We start from the raw sequence: 17,336 nt of genomic DNA, 5'->3' as shown, positions 1-17,336 counted from the left end.
AATGACAGGCTGCTTTTTGGAGAGGTGTGCTTTGTCAAAAGCAAGTGTTCTGTTCCCCGCTCCCCACGTTGGGTGGTGCGTGGCAGCGCTGCCTCCTCCCCTTCCCTTAGTCTGCCTAATTAAACTGGAGCAGTCAATTCCAAGTGTCTTTCCCCGCTCCCTGTTTCATATTTCACCGCTGCGCTGATTTCCTCCGGTTTGTTTAGTGTTTTAAAATGGCTTCTATTTAAATTTGGAAGGGAAGACGAATAAATCTGCTACATCTATTTCTATTCACATCATACGTTGTGGCTTTTCTCTTCGTGAAGAATGAGGTCTAGTTTTTGAACCTGAATTCACTTTGGCACAAGCCTTGGCTTCAGCAACCTTGGGTTTCCTTTTGTTTTAAACTAATTCCCTTTTCCCTGCCACTGGGCTATATTTATGCCTCCGTGTTCACAAAGCTTTTGTGCATGTGCTGAGTTTGAAAGTGCTCATCTAAGTATGTGACAGGTATTGAGGATGGGGTTCTGAGTGTGTTTTATAGTGCTCCTTGGGCCTGCAGTCCTTACCCAATAGGCATCCGTTTCCATACATCTCTGCACAAAGATGGAGCGCATCTGCTCTGGTTCTCACTTTGGGAAGCCAGGGCCTTGGTTCTTGTCTTTGTAGAGCAGGGTTTTGTGAGGGGAAGGAAGGGTATTAAATACCTCCTGGGTTTGGAGGAGAGGAAAGATAAAGCAGGAGGATACAAGGTGTATTCAACAGCACAGGAATTTCTACACATTTCTTTGCGAAGTCCTTTTTAATAGATGAAAGCTTCGTCTTAAACACTTCGGCTTGGCTGGAATATGAGGAATGCGTGACTGGGAAACGTGGAAAAAGCAGCTGGGAAACAAAATAGCAAAGAAATTAAGATTTTATGTGATTTCTGACAAGCTTTTGTCCCTCAAGTGCTAATCCTCAAAGCTGGCCTGGATGGGTGGTCTGAGCTCCTGGCCCTTCCGAGGGTCCGGAGGCAGGTTTGGTTGGACATAGGAGTTTCTTACAAGTACCTGGATGTGCACTCATCGAGGTTTCATTGAGGGCAGTGGATCCTGAGGCTGTTCATTACCTACCCCAGGCATAAAACTGCTTGTTGCAAAGTTTGTTGTTGCCGTTACTTCATCTGTCATAGAAAGGAAACAGAATGCAGATGCTTCAGAGCAAAGGTATGAATAAAGCCTTTTGCTTATAGAAATTGGGAGGTGCAAAACCACAACTAAGTTGAATTGTATGTATTTAAGGAGAGAAGACCTTAACGTAGTAACAGAAGACATTATGTGCATGAGATCTGATTGATGGTGGAAACCTCAACTTTTGGCCACATTCCGAGGTCAGTTTTTTAAGTGAAACCTGCATTTCTGAGTCAGGCCAGTCCTACGCTAACATCACCCCCCTTTTTGCTTCAAGTTCAGGGGCTTGATGGGTCAATGTTGATCCTACCTGTGGCTGTATTTGTGTAAGTTTAGAGCCCTTACCCAGGTCCAAGACGCTTTAGTTCTGCCTGGTCCCCAGGTACTTGAGGGGGATCATGTGGCGAGATACAGAATACCTTCATGCAGCTTTGATGCTCAGCACCCCGCAGGACCTGTCCTTGAAGCAGCAGTGACCCGCAGCCTTCCATTCCCTCCTCCAGCATCACCCCGGCCCCGGCCCCTCCCGATGCGGTACCCGGGGGTGCCCCTGGCCCGCAGAGCCGCTGAACCTGCCCCTCGGAGGCTGGATCTCTGCTCATTAGCTGCTGTTTGCTGAAACCGGATACCTGGGGCACCCCCGCCAGGGAGCCGGATCCCTGCCTGCAGCTATTTAAAAGGACAAGGGCAGCCTCAGAATTCCCACCTCTTTCACATCCACGTCCCTCCCAGCGCCCGGCCGCAGCCTCTCTTCACTCCTGGATCCCTGCGGTATCCATGACCCACGAGTGGAGCGACGGCCTGAGGGGGACCTGCCCGAGCCAGCCCCGGGGAAGGATTATCTGTTGAATTTGGGGGGACCTCAGCCTTGCCAGAAAGCAGGGGTGCCGTGAACCCCAACACAGGAGACACCGTAGGACAGGAGGGACAAAGGGGTTTGAGAGGCCCTTTTGGCTTTTTTTCCTCCTTTTTATTTCCTTTTTAATTATTATCTTTTAAGAAATAGAAATTGTTGTAAGCTGCTGGGACAAATGCATGCCAATGAACATGGGGCTGCGAGGAGATGCTGCCCAGCCTCTCGCCTCGCTGCAAAGTAAGTGCCCAAGGCAGGGATGCTGTGCAAGGGGAAGAGAGCAGGGCTGTGGGGGCACCCAGGGCTGCAGGGAGGAGGTGGGAGGGCTCCGTGTGATGGGTTGCCATGTGGGTACCCCACGAAGCTGAGGGGTTTGCTGTGTCCTGGTGTGGATAAAAGGGACCTATTGGTCACCCTAGGGTGTGTGCAGTGGCTGGGTTCATGCTCTGTGGGACTTTGCCAGAGCTGGAAGAGGAGGGAGCACAGGGATGAAGGTTTAATCCACGTGCAAAAGTCCCCTCAGCTGGCAGATCTGGCTAAAGTGGACTTGGGAACGTATTTACCCTGATGGAACTTGTATAAGAAAACTCATTCCCCTCTCCCTGCCCTCCTGGCTGCAGCTTCCATCACTTGGTGCTGGGAGAAGGGGGGAGATGCCACCATTTAATCCCCTTCTCTGTGGGACCAGGGTGAGGATGCGGGCAGGGCTGGGGGGGGAGATTTTCTCCTTCAAACCCCCCTCCATAGGCTCCCAACCAACCTAAGGTAGAAGCCAAGGCAGGTACCTGGTACTGAGGTCCATGGTGGGGTAGGTGGAAGGCTGCAGGCTTACGGCCCCCAAGCAGTGAGAGGAGCAGCCACCTCCATCAGCATCCTCCCCAGAGCAGGGGCCTGCGCCTTCCTCCATGGGGCCTGGCAGGGTCTTCATCACTTCAATGGCCCAAAAGAGTTTCTTCTTCATTAATTATTTATTTGCCCTATTACTCTTCTCTCTGTAAGTGCTTCACTGTTACGGAGGAGGGCAGCAGAGAGAGGCAACGGAGCCATCCTTAAATCATTTCCATTTCTCCAAATCTGCCTTTTCCTCTTCTCTCTTAAATCCAGAGGAGAGATCCTTTGAGGGGGGGTGTGGGGGGGTGGGAGGCACATCTGCACTGCAAAATAAACAATAATTACAACCACCAACCAAGCAACAAAGTAACAGCTAAGGGGGGGGGGGTGGGGGGAAACCCCAACCAAACACTTAAAATCAAGGACTTTCGGAAACCAGAGCTCCCAGAAATTGTACCATTAATAAGGAGGGGAAGGAAAAGAGGCGAGAAACCCAGCGACCATGGGCCAGCCCGGCTTCCTAGCGTGTACTCTCTGTTCTCTCTCCTTTTTCCCAAGGTAATTGCAGTCTGCCGAGAGGGAGTTAAATGGGATTAAAAGATCTGTGTAAGCAAAAGGACCCAGAAGAGAAGGAGGAAGGAGTGAGCCGTCCGGGCCAGGGGGTGTCTTTGACACAGCTGAGCCCCTTAGAGAGGCAGAGAGCTGAGCTCCTGGGAAGGATGTACCCACAAACCGGCCTGACCCCCTTTTTCTGATGGATTGCTGCAAAAATTGCCCGAAAGAGACAATGCACTAAACGTGATGGAGCCGGAATCAGAGCCGGTCTCCAGACTCAGAGCTACAGCAGCAGGCAGGGGGTGAGTACAAAGTCCGGCTTCTCCCGGCGCTTGGGGAAAGGGAATCCCGGGCGGGACGGGGGTGCGGGGGAGCCGGGAAGGGAAGAGCGGGGTCGGGAAGGGAGCTCTGGTCCCGGGAATGGGCTGGGGGGGAGACATTCCTCTGCCGGGGGATGATGTGAAAACTCCTGGGCTGGGGAGGAGAATGAGCTGGGAGAAGGGAGGCCACGCTGCTGGAGCAGGGGAAGGGGGGGAGCGGGGCTGCGGTGTGCGGAAGGGGTGAGAGCGGAGAGCTTGGAGCCGGGAAGGGCAGGAGAACCCCCAAGCACCCCTCATCCCCATCCCCATGCTCCCGGGATAGGAGCCCCCAGTCCGGGAGCAGCCCCGAGGGGGGATGTTCTCCCCATGCGGGATGCAGGAAGCGACGGTTCCAGCGCCCCGCTTCCCCTCGCACACCTCCACCGGGCACCGGGGGGGGGGGGGGGGGCCCACAGCCCTTCCTGGGATGCTGCTCCTCGACCTCGTTCCCTCGGGATATGGGGGCAGGAATACCTGGGATCGTCCACTGGGAAGCGGGAGAGCCTCGGGTGAGGCGGAGGGTGCTGGTGGCGCTTTCCCCGCGTGTCCGCTGTACCCACGGGCGCACAATCGCTTCTTCGCATCCATGCGGACGTGTGGATGTGTAAAACCACCGCTCGCACACCCCCATTCTCGCACAGCCGGGACCCGCTTTTACTATTCCCATTGTTAAATCTGTTGCCGTTGTTGTTTTTCCTCCCGGCGAGCAGCAAAGGGTTAAGCGCTGTTGGTTGCGTTGTCGGATGTAATGATGATTTACCGACACTCCCTTGGAAAAGGCTGGGATTCTTCTGCCTGGCAGTTGGGGGAAAGTTGTGAGCAGGATCCCTCTGCTCCTGCCAGGCGGGGCTGGGAGATGGGATGAAAGGAAGGGGAAAAGGGGTGATGGGATTTGGGAATACCCCCCCCCCCCCTTTGCACCCCGGGGTCACCCCGCTGCCGGCAGCCGCAGCTTGGATGTGGATGAATGTGCAGTTTCCTTTGTAGGCTGGGGCAGGCTCTCCCTGCCTGGGTCTGTGTGTGTGGAGTTATGTGGAGAGAGGCAGAACTGCTCCCAGGGGCTGCAAACAGCTCTCCTTGAGGTCCTGGGGGGGTTATGTTCACTAGGACCGGATTTCAGTGCTTTAGGGTGGGTTTTTTGCAGACGCGGCTATGGCATGCTTAGGGATGCTGGTAACTGCATCTCCCGGTTGCACCTTTTTGATGCTGGGCATGGTGAGGAGGGAAGTGCCAGCATGGGACTGTGTGATGGGATCTGTGTGTCAAAGATGAAGCGGAAAGGGGAGCACAGAGATAAAGATTGCTTTGAAAGACCAAGAGCAGCTTCATAGTGAAGGGCCTCGGTGCTGGGGGGATACTCGGCACAAGGCACAGGCACTGCACAGGGCTTCAAGTTGCGAGCAGGATGGAGGTGACCACAGTCATGGTACAGATAAGGATGGGGATGTCCTGCTTGAGTCCCAGGAGAATCAGATCCTGCTGAGGATGGGTTTAGGGAATGATGGACTCTGCTGCTTGCTCGCTGCAGGTCTACATCTGGTTTTGCATCTGTGTCCCAGGCCAGCGCTGTGCACGGGGTTTGTGCTGCAGTGCCATGGGAAATGTGCACTTTGGTCTCTTCTGGTGACTCCGAGTGCGTGTGCCTTTTGTTCCCAGGATCTCCTCTGGCTCCAATACCTCACCAGTGTGCTGCTGATCCGTTCCCTCCTCAGCAGAGGTCGCTTGCTACCCTTCACATTATCTCCCGATGGGCTTTTTGGTGCTGGGCTTGGATTTGCTTGGCAAAGTGCTGTGCATCCTATCCTGGATGTTCCTGTTGAGGCTGCCAGTCTTGGAGAGGGTCCTCTGAGCCCAGAGCTGGCTTGTGCCTGGGCTCACCAGGCCACCCTTGTGCCATCGAGTCATCCTCAGGGAGGGTTGTGCAGACTGAGGGCAGCTTGTAATGGGAACGTTCTGGTGCATTCCCGCATGGTATTTGGGGTCCTGCTTATCCCAGTGCTCCTGCAGCATCCTCTGGAGCTGGGCTGGTGGCTGAGGAGCTGCCAGATGCAGGAGAGCCATGGATGGGAGTGGGAAGGAGGAGCAGTGTGTGCTGAAGCATTGTCCTGGCTCAAGCCTCCAGAGCTTGTAAAAGCAGAAGAACACAAAATTTTACTGGCTCTGAGAGCTCCAAGTGCCCCTCTTGGTCATTTCTGTCGATGCATTTTGGGAGGGCACAGGCTCACTGAACCACAGGAGAAAGTTTTGCATTCAGCCATGCATTGAGCACGTCCCCAGGCAGCAGCATTCAGCTGTGGTCATGCCACCTTGGCCCTTTCCAGCCCTGCTGCTCCATCCTGGCCATGGAGGATGTCTGTGGATGGTCTTTGGTACCCGTTTGCTGTCACTGGGCTGCTGGTGTGATGCTGCTCTGGGCTGCCTGGTCCACGTGCTGCGTAGGGGAGAGCTGTACACAAGAGTGGTACAGTATCCAGGTGGGTCAGCCCCAGAAAGGCCTGGCGTAAGGCACTGGTCCAGATTCAAGTGGAAAGGACCATTGCATGCAAGCCAAGCAGGTGATCTGGGGATGTTATGGCGCTGCTGGACGAATTCAGCCATGGGAGCAATAGGCAAGCAAATGATGTGTGTGTGCTGGGTGCCTTGGGAGTCAATTGCAGAGCTTCTTGGAGCTGTGTCCCAGGAAGGAAGGGCAATGCCACAGCCACAAGCTGAGGTTCAGTGTCCAGGTCTCCCTCCTGCTGCATCAGTGTGCATCTTTGAGCAGGTCCCTTCAAAGCTCCAGCTTCATCCCCTTTCTGCAATGGGTCAGGGGGATAAAATCTGCCCTGCTTGAAGCCAGTGTTTGTGGAGGCTTCATTATTGACCATTGCCCAAGTCTTGTGCGACCAGAGACAGGCACTGAGCATGTGGGTCCTTCCCCCTCCCTCTTTCTTTGCCAATTTGTTGGGGGCATAAGTAGAAATGATGGACACTCAGTGAAGTGCAAATGGAAACAATAGGGAATTCTATACGGCTCTGCCAAACCCCATTCACAAAACGGAGGAATGCAAAGGCGCTTGTTGGAAGGACAAAAAGAGGAGTTAGATGACAGATCATGCTTAGCACTGCTGTTTGTCGAGGGCTCCAGTTACTAACTGAGAGCACAAAGGCAAGGGCCGGTAGTGAGTGTTGTCACTTCACACAGCAGCAAAGTCAATAACACAGGCAGAGAGGGGTGGGCGGCATAAAGGGGACCGAGTAATGAGTTGTCAGGGAAGATCCCCTATTGGGAAGCTGCTGAGAGGTGCATGAAGGGTGTTTCAGTCATCACAGCCACGCCAGCCCTTCATCTAGGAGGTGAGGAGCTGGATAGTTCTGGGCCAGCTTTGTGCAATGAATACCTAAGCTCTAGTTCGCAATTAGGAGGGTAAGTACAGGTGGTTTGAAACCCGTCATCCCTCTGCCTGCAGATATGGGGTATAAACCCATGGAAAGAACAAGGTGTCTGCGGGATAGAGGCTGGATCTCACTGATGTCTCCCCATTCTGCATATGCAGATCTGCATCTCCCTCCTGGAGAAGGGAAAATGAGGAGGAGGTGTGTATATATATGGGGGAGGAAATACCAGGTCTCCATGCATCCCGGCCCTCCTGTGCCTGGCTGATGCACAGGCTTTAGGAGTCAAAGCTGCTTTGCAGTAGTTGAGCCCTATTGCTGTACCATTGCCAGGAGCAATGTCCCTCCCCTTGGTGAATGATTGCTCCCTTTTGTCAGCCCCTGATGGGTCCCTCCTTCACTACCGGGGGCCTCCGAAGGAAGCAGCAGCTTTTTCTGGGCTGCAGTTGCAGCTCCCTACGGGCACAGAGCCCTGAGGGCATTTCCATCCGGAATTAAGGTTAGATTGGGCAGAAACGGTGCCAGAGAAACCCTGGGGATTCCTGGGTTTGCACACACGCTCCAAAGACTGGGACAGGGTGGAGGAGTTGAGATGCTTCCATCCAGGATCACCACAAGGATGGGTTGGAGCCTGGCCTGGAGAGTTTCACATCCTAGTAAGTGTCCCTATTTGGACTACTGCAGTGTCTCGTAATAACGGTGTGGCAACCTTCGTCACCCTCTGCTCAGAACACTGCTAAAGCACCAATGTCCCACTTCATCTTCTCCTTATGGCTTCACATGCAATGAATTTCTAGTGACATCTATAAATCAGGCTGATAAACCTGTGCCTAGGAGGAGCAGGTTGGATGCTGGATGTTTTATGTGCCTGATGCTGGATGGTATTGAATTTCATTCTTCCCCACCTAATATTGACAGTTTCTCCATCACTCTTAGGTATCTCAGTGTTTTTTGAATGACCATGGAAATGTGTGTCTCTGGGTATGTTTGCTTGTGTGCTTTCTTCTGTGCCTTAAAAACACAGATGCTGAATGTGGGTTGAAAATGAACGTTATTGCAGTCATCTCCTTTAGCATGCTGGGCTTTGCAACAGGGCCTGTGTACACCAGGCAAAACTCTTCAGCTGGAGGAATAAATCAATAGCTGGTTTATATTGCAGGAAGGATCCAGTGACGGTTTAAGCAGGGTTGATACAGGGACATCTGTGTAACTGTATATTCCCATTGCTCTCTCCAGAAACTGAGGGTGAGAGGAGAAATAGAGTTTCCAGAAGTCTGCTCTGCAAAGGATGATACTAGTGCAGAATAAGACTTTTACCCCAAAAACTGGCAGTGGAATCAATGCCATGGTGAGGTTTGAAGCCTCAGAATGTGGGTTGTGATTTTTGTTTCCCATTGACTTGTCAAAACTGCTTGGGGGTCTTATATCACCTCCAGTCCTGTGTAAAGGATCTTAAGCAGCAGAGACGTTTTCTCTTATAAGATGTTCTGTCTGATCTACAGCTAGAAATGTAGATTTGCTATTCTTGAAAACCCATTTTCAGCATCCAGCTGGCTTTCTGGTCTTTTGGATAGAAAAGAATGCACCTGAGTGGAGGAGAATGGGGGGACAATTGTTTTTCCATCCTGCAAGAATGCAATTTCAAAGACATTTCCTCGCTATGAATGGGGGAGAAAACCAAATAAAGCCCATGTAGCATTTTCCTCAGCTTCAACCCATCACCTAAGGAAAAAAGATGTCAAAATCATCTGGACTTCTTTTTTAAGACAGGGACAAGTCTTTTCATTTAAAAAAGCTGAAGTCGTTCCAACCAATTCCAGAAATGTGGAGTATTGGCTGATCACAGCTATTTTACAGATTGCTTCAGCTTTGTCAAACTTGCACTTTTTTGGAGGATAATTCCTGACCAAGTCTTCCCTAGAGACTATTGTTTTACTACTGACCTTAGTTCAGCGCAGTGCTTTATTCCAGTGGTTGTCAGCTAAGAACCAATACGTCCAACAGGATTTTTCCTTTACTGTTGCTCTTGGGGCTGCCACCTGGACTTTACTGGGGCTGCAGCAGCACGACATGCTGTGCACAAGCCAACTGAAGAGGTGATAACTCTCCTTTAGCCTCCAGGTCACCATTTGCTGCTCTCCGAAATCTAATCTTTGAGTGCGCAGTGAGAAGGTGGCAAGTGAGCCTGGAAGCTGAAAACCCGGGGCATGGTTTTGCTGTTCATAGACTCATAATTAGGGTTGGAAAGGACCTTAGGATCATCTAGTCCCAAGCACACACTTGACCATGTCAACCAAGGCTCCATCCAACCTGGCCTTAACACTGCCATGGATGGAGCAGTTGTGTGCTAATGAGCAGTTGTGATTTCATCAGGTCTCTGTATTGGTGCAGACCACCATGTACAGAGACCTCCTGCCCCGAGGCCCTGCCAAAAGTGATGCCTCAACCTTCTGGTTTCTTTAACGGGAGCTCCTCAGGATACTTACTCTTGGCTGCTGCCTTCTCGCTTGGAAGATGCTAAAATCACCATTAAGGTTGAGAAGTGTTATTGCCAGTCTTTGTGCTTCTCTATCCCTCCTTGCTGTCTTTTGCCATGTACTTTTGGCACTGCATAGTTCCCATGGGCTGATCACAGAAGTTCACAAAGAGAAGTGAAGCAAATTCAAGCTGCATTCAGTAGCTTCAGTTTGCTATAAAGGGAGTTTGCACTGGGAAACTTTTAGGGCTCACATGAGCTTGCATAATATGTATTTAGGGGCATTTCTTCACCTAGCGACTAGCAATGGGATCCCCATTCTGGTATTCATAGGCTTTGTGCAATGAAAGAAATGCCTTTAGTGGGTACCTCTGGATAGAGTCTCTGTGGAAATCACTGCTTGTGGGACGATGCTGAGATAAAGGCAAGGTGAGTTTGATTGCTCTATATAAGGCGAAGAATCTTCCTTTATTATTGCTCCTCAAGCTGCTTATGCAATCCTGTCACTGCAGAGTTGTAACGGAAAAAGAGCCTGCATTATAAAACCCTGCCATAATTACCAGCCCCATCAGTCACAGTTCTGCCATTTGGAACCTGCTTTTGCTTTTTCCATTAAGTTGGTAAACTTTGCCAAAGTGTTTTTCTTCAGCATTCTGGCACCCGGCCCTGCTCTCTGCTCTTACAGTATTGGCTGTGTTGAGGGGTCCAGGAGCGGGGCTGAGGCCAGCTGGATCCCACGCTGAGCATTCGTCTCCTTTATAGGCCCGTCAGTGTCACTGGAATGAAATTACGTGCTGGATTTTCCTCTAAGGCTTGTTCCCTTCAATGTTGTTGGTCAAGGAGGGCTTTGGAAGCCAATTGGGGTTGTGAAGGTACCCCTCAAAGAAAGATCTGGACTTTGTTAGGTGTTATTAATGCTCCTGAGGCTCCTGATGCCCTTGGTGTTCATGTCATGTTGGTCACCCCCTTCCCCTCGTTTACCCATGCCCTCTTTGGGCAGTCAAACCCAGATGATGATACCCAGCAAGGATCTTTGCTCAATGCACATGTAGAATTGCATTCACGTCTTAAAACTCCATCGCTCTTTGCAGATGAGCAAGAAATGCAGGTTTTTCCATAAAGTGAATTTAGGCTCTTTTAAGTCATACAAGGGCTGCTAAAGGCACCCATGAAGACTCATCCTGTTCTACTTTCCCTCCTGCATCCCTGGAATGAACTGGAACAACAGCTCTCTGTGTACCCAGCAGTGTCTTCAGTCTGACAGTGGTGTCCCATGGGATGAAGTGGGCAGAAAACATCCAGGTCTCTCCTTTTGGATATCTCTTGAGCACAATGAGGGTTTCCTGGTTAGCATATGGCTGGCTATGGGACATGGCAGAAGAATACCATGATTTGGCTGTTCCAAGCTGGTTTTCCTTCATGCATAACCTAAAGGCAGTCCCAGAGCTCCTGGAATGAGCAGCCCAGTGTCAGGGTAATGGAAAAGAGCAAGGAACGATGTGGTTCATCTCATTTGTTTCCCAGCCCATGCAGGGCTGCTCCAGTATTTTGTCCCTTCAAGCCTTTAAATATGAGTTAGTGGCTGGATTCCTGCATGGATTTTTACACTCAAGGCCAGGTTTCCCCACTGACATGGAAATCACCGTGGCTTCATTTTAGCTGTGGGAAAAGAGTCTCCTGCACTGAAGGAGGATCTGGCCCAGGGTAATATACTGTCTCAGAGGGTGCTTTCTTGTGCTAAAGCTTGGTAGCAGGAGAAGAGTGGTCTCTAATCCCATGTAATAAATGATTTCTCTTTGTCTGGTCCAAAGAGAGGAGCAAGCTGCACTTTGGCATTGCTTTGCATATCCCAGTGTTTGTGCTGGCTTGGCTGAAACGAAGAACAACCTGCGAGTGTCCCACACTGCTTTCTTCTGGCTGAGGGCTTTCTGTAGTTTACATTTTTGTCCCTCCAGCAGCCCTTGCTGATCAAGCTGTTAAATATCATCTCTAGAAGATGAGGGAATTCAATCTTCAAACTTTCCACTGTCAGCTTTAAGTGAGCTGAACCAAGGAGTTTCCTATGTTCGTTATTTGGCCGCAAATCAAAGTAGTTGGGGAGGGAAGAGGGGGGGGACTTCAGCTACCTTTCTGGTAAAAGCTTTCCTCTCTGCTGCTGTTTTCAATGGCGCTTAAAGTAGAGCTAACAGAAAGGTTTGACCAATTCTTTCTCAGGCATGAAGGGGTCTGCAAGAACACTGTGCTCTGGGAGTCTGCAGCTGTACCAAGCTAATGAGAAAGTCATTAATGGCAGCAGCAAAGTGCTGAGCGGTTTTAAGCTGCTCCCATCTTTGTATCTGTGTGTAAAATGAGGAATAGATCCATGGAGGATTTTGTACATTTAGAGTATTTTTAAGCATTAAGACTCGGAGTTTGTTTGCTGAGATGCAGGCAACGTGGCACTGCCTGTCAGCCCATTTCCTACCCATACCCCTATAAACATCACATACTCCTGGCACCTCTTTCAACCTCCCAGTTTGGAATTATTCCCCCATCCTCTTGCATTTAGGATGTTCTGTCTTAGATGGGGTGAGTGCCAAAGAGTAGCCGTGGTGACTGCTGGCCTGGCACTGATGTCCCTGCCTCTCAAAACACTGGTCTGGTCCTAGTTCAAGGCTTGATCAATGGCCTGTAATGCCAGTAAGAAAGCATTTCACTGAATTCAGCAGGCTTGAGATGACTTTTATGTAGTAAAATGAGATCTCACTGGGAAAAAAGTGCAGTTCTACCGAGTGTTCATCCTCCATATCCCAAAGACGTGTGGGCACTGACTCTACTGGACTTGTGATCAAGGAGAAGACCCTTAACAGGGGGGCTGCTTTTTGTTACTAATATTGTATAAACTCATTATTTTCTCTTCTCTTCCATTTCTAGGGCATTCTGCTTTCTCTGGACTGTTTTATGTTTTACCTGGTTCCTGGGATTCACACAGGGATATTCTGAAGGTAAATCACACTTTTCTTTCTGTTTTCAACCCAAGTAAAAGCCAAATGCTTTGGTCTCAGTTCAGGTCCATCATTTAATAGTCTCAGCCTAATGCACAGAATTAGATGCATTTATTGCTGATCTTCGCAGTACTGGTGCTGTAGATGATGCAGTTAACAGCTGGCAAAAGAACCAGGTTTTACAGGTGATTATGTGCCTCACAGGGGTTCCAGAAGTACCTCTCTGTCTGGTGGAACTGGTGGGATTGAGGCACTAAAATGTCATTGGCATCTACCGGCACTTGCTGGGACTTAACTGCTTTCAGAAAGTGCCCCTTGAGGCCAGGGCTTTAAGGAATTAAGCATGTCTGGCAGATGGGTTTTTCCTCGCAACCCAGCCCTGCCTCTGCAGGCACGTGGGATGTTGTGTATATAGAGAGGATGTGATTCCTAAAAGTAAAAGCAAATTTGAGGGAGAAAAGTGTCACCGGGTTGGTTAATAGGAGAATGACTATGGTTCAGTCTCTATGTTGCAGTGGAAGTATTCTGTAAGGGAGGGATCACACACCTTCACCCAGTCTTTACATCCCTTCTCCAGGCATCACCTTCCTAGTGCTGCTTGGGACAGGATAAAAAGTTGGGGTATAATAATCAGAGATGGAAAGCTTCAGAGCCAACAGAAACAATTGTCTTTTACAGTCGATAGCAGGAGCTGAGCATCTCTGCAGCTTCTGTTTGTCAAAGAGCCATCTCCTCTCAAAATAGTAACACCTCTTCCACATGGATGCTTTAAATGGGTACATGTTGGAACTGAGCAGCTTCCTCTGCAAGCAGTAGGCAACAATAAGTGGACTAGCAGGCTCCTGGGCTCTCCTCTTAGTCGGTAAAACATGAAGGAAAAACAGCAAGTTGGTCGATGCTCAGTCCATGGAGCACTTTTTTACAGGGGAAAAAGGAAAATCCATCCCTGCCATCAGCAATCCTGAAAAATGTCCTATTTTCCAACTTGTGCCTCAGTGCAGAAGAGGTGAACATCTGGCTGAATCACTTAGTCAAGCAGTTTTCAGAGCAAGTTTTATGTCAGCTCATAAAGAGGCAGAACAAATATTGTGTCTTGGCATCTCTCTTTTCAAGGCGATTTTTAATACGCTGTTTAGACTCATCTCTGGCCATCATTTTAATCCCATGATAATTATGGGTGGTGCCATGGCTTTTGATTGTTGCCATGAACCTAAAGGAAACTCGCTTTGTTCCTATAGCATTACCTTAGGGCGGTGGGTAACTCCCCTGTGAGATGCTTTCTCTGTGATGTGCTTGGTTTCCCCACAATTAGACAGGCTCTTCCTTGGGGTACCAGAAAGCCAACGCTTCCAAGGAAGCTGTAAGGAAACCCTGGTGGCTTGAGGCTGTATTATCATTCAGAACTTCCAAACATGAGATTTACAAAAGAAACAAGAGCTTGTTTGTAGATCTGTGTGAGGATGAAATGAAGCCAATGCGCTGGGCTTTTGAAAACACTGTAGTTTCACTATAAGGTTTAGGGGTCTTCCTGCACACTGGAAAATCAGGGAACACAGAGGATGGTTTTTCCATAAGTGTTACAAATCCAAAACATCATGAGGTTAGTGAGTTCATCTGATGTGCACTGACTAAGGGTCTGGGCAGTAACTTTTGGAAGCGCAGTGTTTATTCAACCCAATTTTAGCTGTGGGCATCACATCTCAGCTGCTGGAATCTAGGAAGCTCCAAGTTATTCCTCTCCTGCCTTTTGGCTCTTGTAAAGCTTTTTGCATGGGGAGAAAGGGAGAGAAAGAGAGCGATGGGATGGAGAGCAATAAAACATTTTATCCCCTCTTTCAGAGACAATCATGTGGTTGTTTAGGAATCTCTGTGCATCTCACTTTGTGTTGCAACAGGAATGCTTGTAACTAGCTTGAAGGCACCTGGGACCAGGCGGCTCGAAGTAAATGTGTTTTTCAATATGTGTTTTGATGGAAAAATCTACAGAAGGAAAAATTCGAAGGGGAAAAAATGCTTTGCTAAACTTGGAGCTATTTAAGGAAGCCAAGAATTACCTTGTGTTTTATGGTAGCTGATGACATCCTGTCATCCCAGGGGACATGCCCCACCAGCAGTCAGCATGGAATGGAGAGAGCGATGGGCTTGGGTGCACTGGAGACCTGAGCTGTGTGTCTGGACCTGGTGCTGGAAAGTCCACATTCATGTCTTGTATGAGGTCTCTTTTTCGTCAGGTTTTGCGTAGGCATCTAGAATTTGGCTCTACCTTAGTAGGTTTTGAGGGAAGGAGTGTCTGGGTTGTGCTGTTTTTCCTTTAAGCCCTGTTGGATGCAGTTGGATTGGTATTGAAATAGCAGCAGCATCCTCTGAGCATGCATACATCCTTATGTCTTTGCAGAGCAGCTACCAAATGAATAGTGTAAAGCATCTCTGCCAGTAGAGACACCACTGTTTGTCTCTGGGAGGGAACCTAAAAATACATGTAGAAGTTGGAGGAGCCTACCACCTAGTTTAAGTGGTAAATGTATTTCCTTAGGGCTAAATCCTGCTGCCTTTGAAGTCCATGACAAGGGTCCCACTTGGCTTTGTTAAACCCAGGCTTTGGCCTTTACTATTTCACGGGCTCTGGAGATTATCCAGTATGAAGATACTGCTGTGAATCCTCCATCCAGTGCAGAGTGGGGAAGGCTTTACCTTTGCTTTGCTGAGGGACAGCCTCATTGGGCAGTATGGCAGGAAAACAGTGGGGGACCAAGGATGTCATAGTATGGGAGAAGCATCATTATGAACACTGGCCCATGCTGTGCAGTGAATTACTTGCTTTGCATGGAGTGGGAATATTTCCATCTTCTTTCACATCTGACACATCTTCTCCATGGCAGTCTCTGCTAGAAATGAGTCAAGCTGCCTTAAAAAAGGAAGGTGGGAATAAAGCTGAGCCCAGACAAAGTAAATATTGATTGACTTGTTCTTGCAAAAATGGCCAAGGTTTCTGCCAAAGTCAAGGAACAGAGGTTTCCTCATTATTCTTCCCCCTTCCTGGCCAGCAACATTACAGGCCTCAGACTGGTTGCGTCTGCAACCCTTCTGGCTGACACTGAGGATCTTTTTTAAGCGCCAGTTCTTCAAATATTGGGTATTGTGATGAATATTTAATAGTTAAGCGTAAAATAAGCCCAATTCCAAAGTCCCTTTAGTGCGGGAGCTTGCTTTTTCTTTGGACAACCTCTGATTTACTTCTTTTAATCAAGGAAAGCTGCAGTCCCATGATGTAAGGTCATGCGCAGCCATGATTGACACTAGTGCATTTCGTAGTTAAATGCTTAACTTGCAAGGTCAGCATTTGGATTATACAGCCCAAGCGAGCTTCCCCAGAGAGCACTTAAACATGAGGGTCGTAGAGTAATGGGGATTGCATTTGGACAGGGAAAAGGGAAGGAAATAGTTATCCTAGCTCATTTTCAACAGTGGTAGTGTAACGGTAATCACTACAGGCTTTCTTTATCATAGAATCTTTACGGTTGGAAAAGACCTTTAAGATGATCAAGTCTAACTGTTGATGTAACACTGCCAAGGCCATCACTGATCCATGTCTCTTAAGTGCCACACTTGCATGTGCTTTAAATACCTCCAGGGATGGTGACTCCCACTGCCCTGGGCAGCCTGTTTCAATGCTTGACATCCCTTTCGGTGAAGACACTTCTTAATGTCTAATCTAAACCTCTCCTGGTACAACTTGAGGCCATTTCCTTTTGTCCTGTCACTTGTTACATGGGAGAAGAGGCTGACCCCCACCTCACTCCATCCTCCTTTCAGGTAGTTGTGGAGAGCAGTAAGGTCCCCCTTGAGCCTCCTTATCTCCCGATTAAACCCCCTCATATCTCTCAGCCATTCCTCATAGCACTGGTGCTCCAGGCCGTGCACCAGCTTTGTTGCTCTTCTTTGGACATGTTCCAGCGTCTCAATGTCTCTCTTGTAGTGAGAGGCCCAGAACTGAACATGGTGTTTGAGGTGTAACCTCACTAATGCTGAGTACAGGGGGACAGTCACTGTCCTGCTGGCCACACTAGTGCTGACACATGTAAGTAACCTCTTTTATTAGACCAAATGATTGAGCTGGAGTAAAAGAATGAGCTTTTGGGTGCAGGAGCACCTTTTTCAGGTCTGGGCACATTCACTTCCCATAGACCTCAGCATCTTCCCCGGTTCAGTTGTTCAGCTGAGGCTGCTGCCAGCTGACTCCAGTCTGCCTTGCTTTTGCCTGATAATCTGCCTTGGAGTTGGAGCTGTGTGTGACACTTGTTAGATCTTGGGGCTAAAAACAAGGGGATTCTACTTGTCTGTCCATTGTGGACTTCTCCTGGGGTTGGTGAAGAAAGGCCACCAATCCCTCTCATTCTGTCTTGGACCTAGGTGGCAAGTTACCTCTTCTGCTCAGTGGCCTCCACAAGTCATTTCCCATCCCTGCACAAACCAAGTCTGCTTCCTCCAACCTATTAAAATGAGACTGTAAGATGATCTGCTGGGAAAATACACTGCTTGGAGAACCTGAAGTAGCTCGGTGCAATCTTTCCATGCTGGGAGGCACCTTTGCTTCCCTAAACCCTTTAGAGTCTCGGAGATCAAAAGCTGCTTCCTACTAATTTGGAGACACAGACACAAGGCTTTGCCCCCTTTGAAGGTTCTGTTTCTTGCCTTCTGGGGATATAAAATTTTGCAATCAGTCCGTTGTTCAGATTCCTTTCCAGCTGT

At 49.2% G+C, this 17,336-nt stretch overlaps 1 protein-coding gene and 1 long non-coding RNA gene across 6 annotated transcripts in view; one reads left to right on the top strand and one right to left on the bottom strand.

The window, feature by feature from the left end:
• Positions 1-17,336, top strand: part of COL27A1 (collagen type XXVII alpha 1 chain) — a 195,601-nt gene that overhangs the window by 39,983 nt on the left and 138,282 nt on the right. For 2 of the 5 annotated variants that reach the window (XM_065696066.1, XM_065696068.1), the window contains exons 3-4: positions 3,397-3,695; positions 12,517-12,587. In XM_065696066.1, the coding sequence (XP_065552138.1) occupies positions 3,640-3,695; positions 12,517-12,587 (127 nt within the window). In that variant the 5' untranslated portion in view covers positions 3,397-3,639. Of the gene's footprint in view, positions 1-1,265; positions 1,355-2,154; positions 2,248-3,396; positions 3,696-12,516; positions 12,588-17,336 lie in introns of all 5 variants that reach the window. The other 3 variants (XM_065696067.1, XM_065696069.1, XM_065696070.1) reach the window with 3 other exon arrangements.
• On the bottom strand, positions 754-4,653 carry LOC136022571 (uncharacterized). Its single transcript, XR_010616208.1, has 3 exons — positions 4,227-4,653; positions 2,793-3,161; positions 754-1,147 (listed from the first exon to the last, which is right to left on the bottom strand). It is a non-coding gene; the product is annotated as an uncharacterized LOC136022571 (long non-coding RNA).

The sequence above is a fragment of the Lathamus discolor genome, chromosome 15 (genome assembly GCF_037157495.1).
Source record: "Lathamus discolor isolate bLatDis1 chromosome 15, bLatDis1.hap1, whole genome shotgun sequence".
NCBI classification, from domain to species: Eukaryota; Metazoa; Chordata; class Aves; order Psittaciformes; family Psittacidae; genus Lathamus; species Lathamus discolor.
This window is presented reverse-complemented; position numbering and strand designations above follow the sequence as displayed.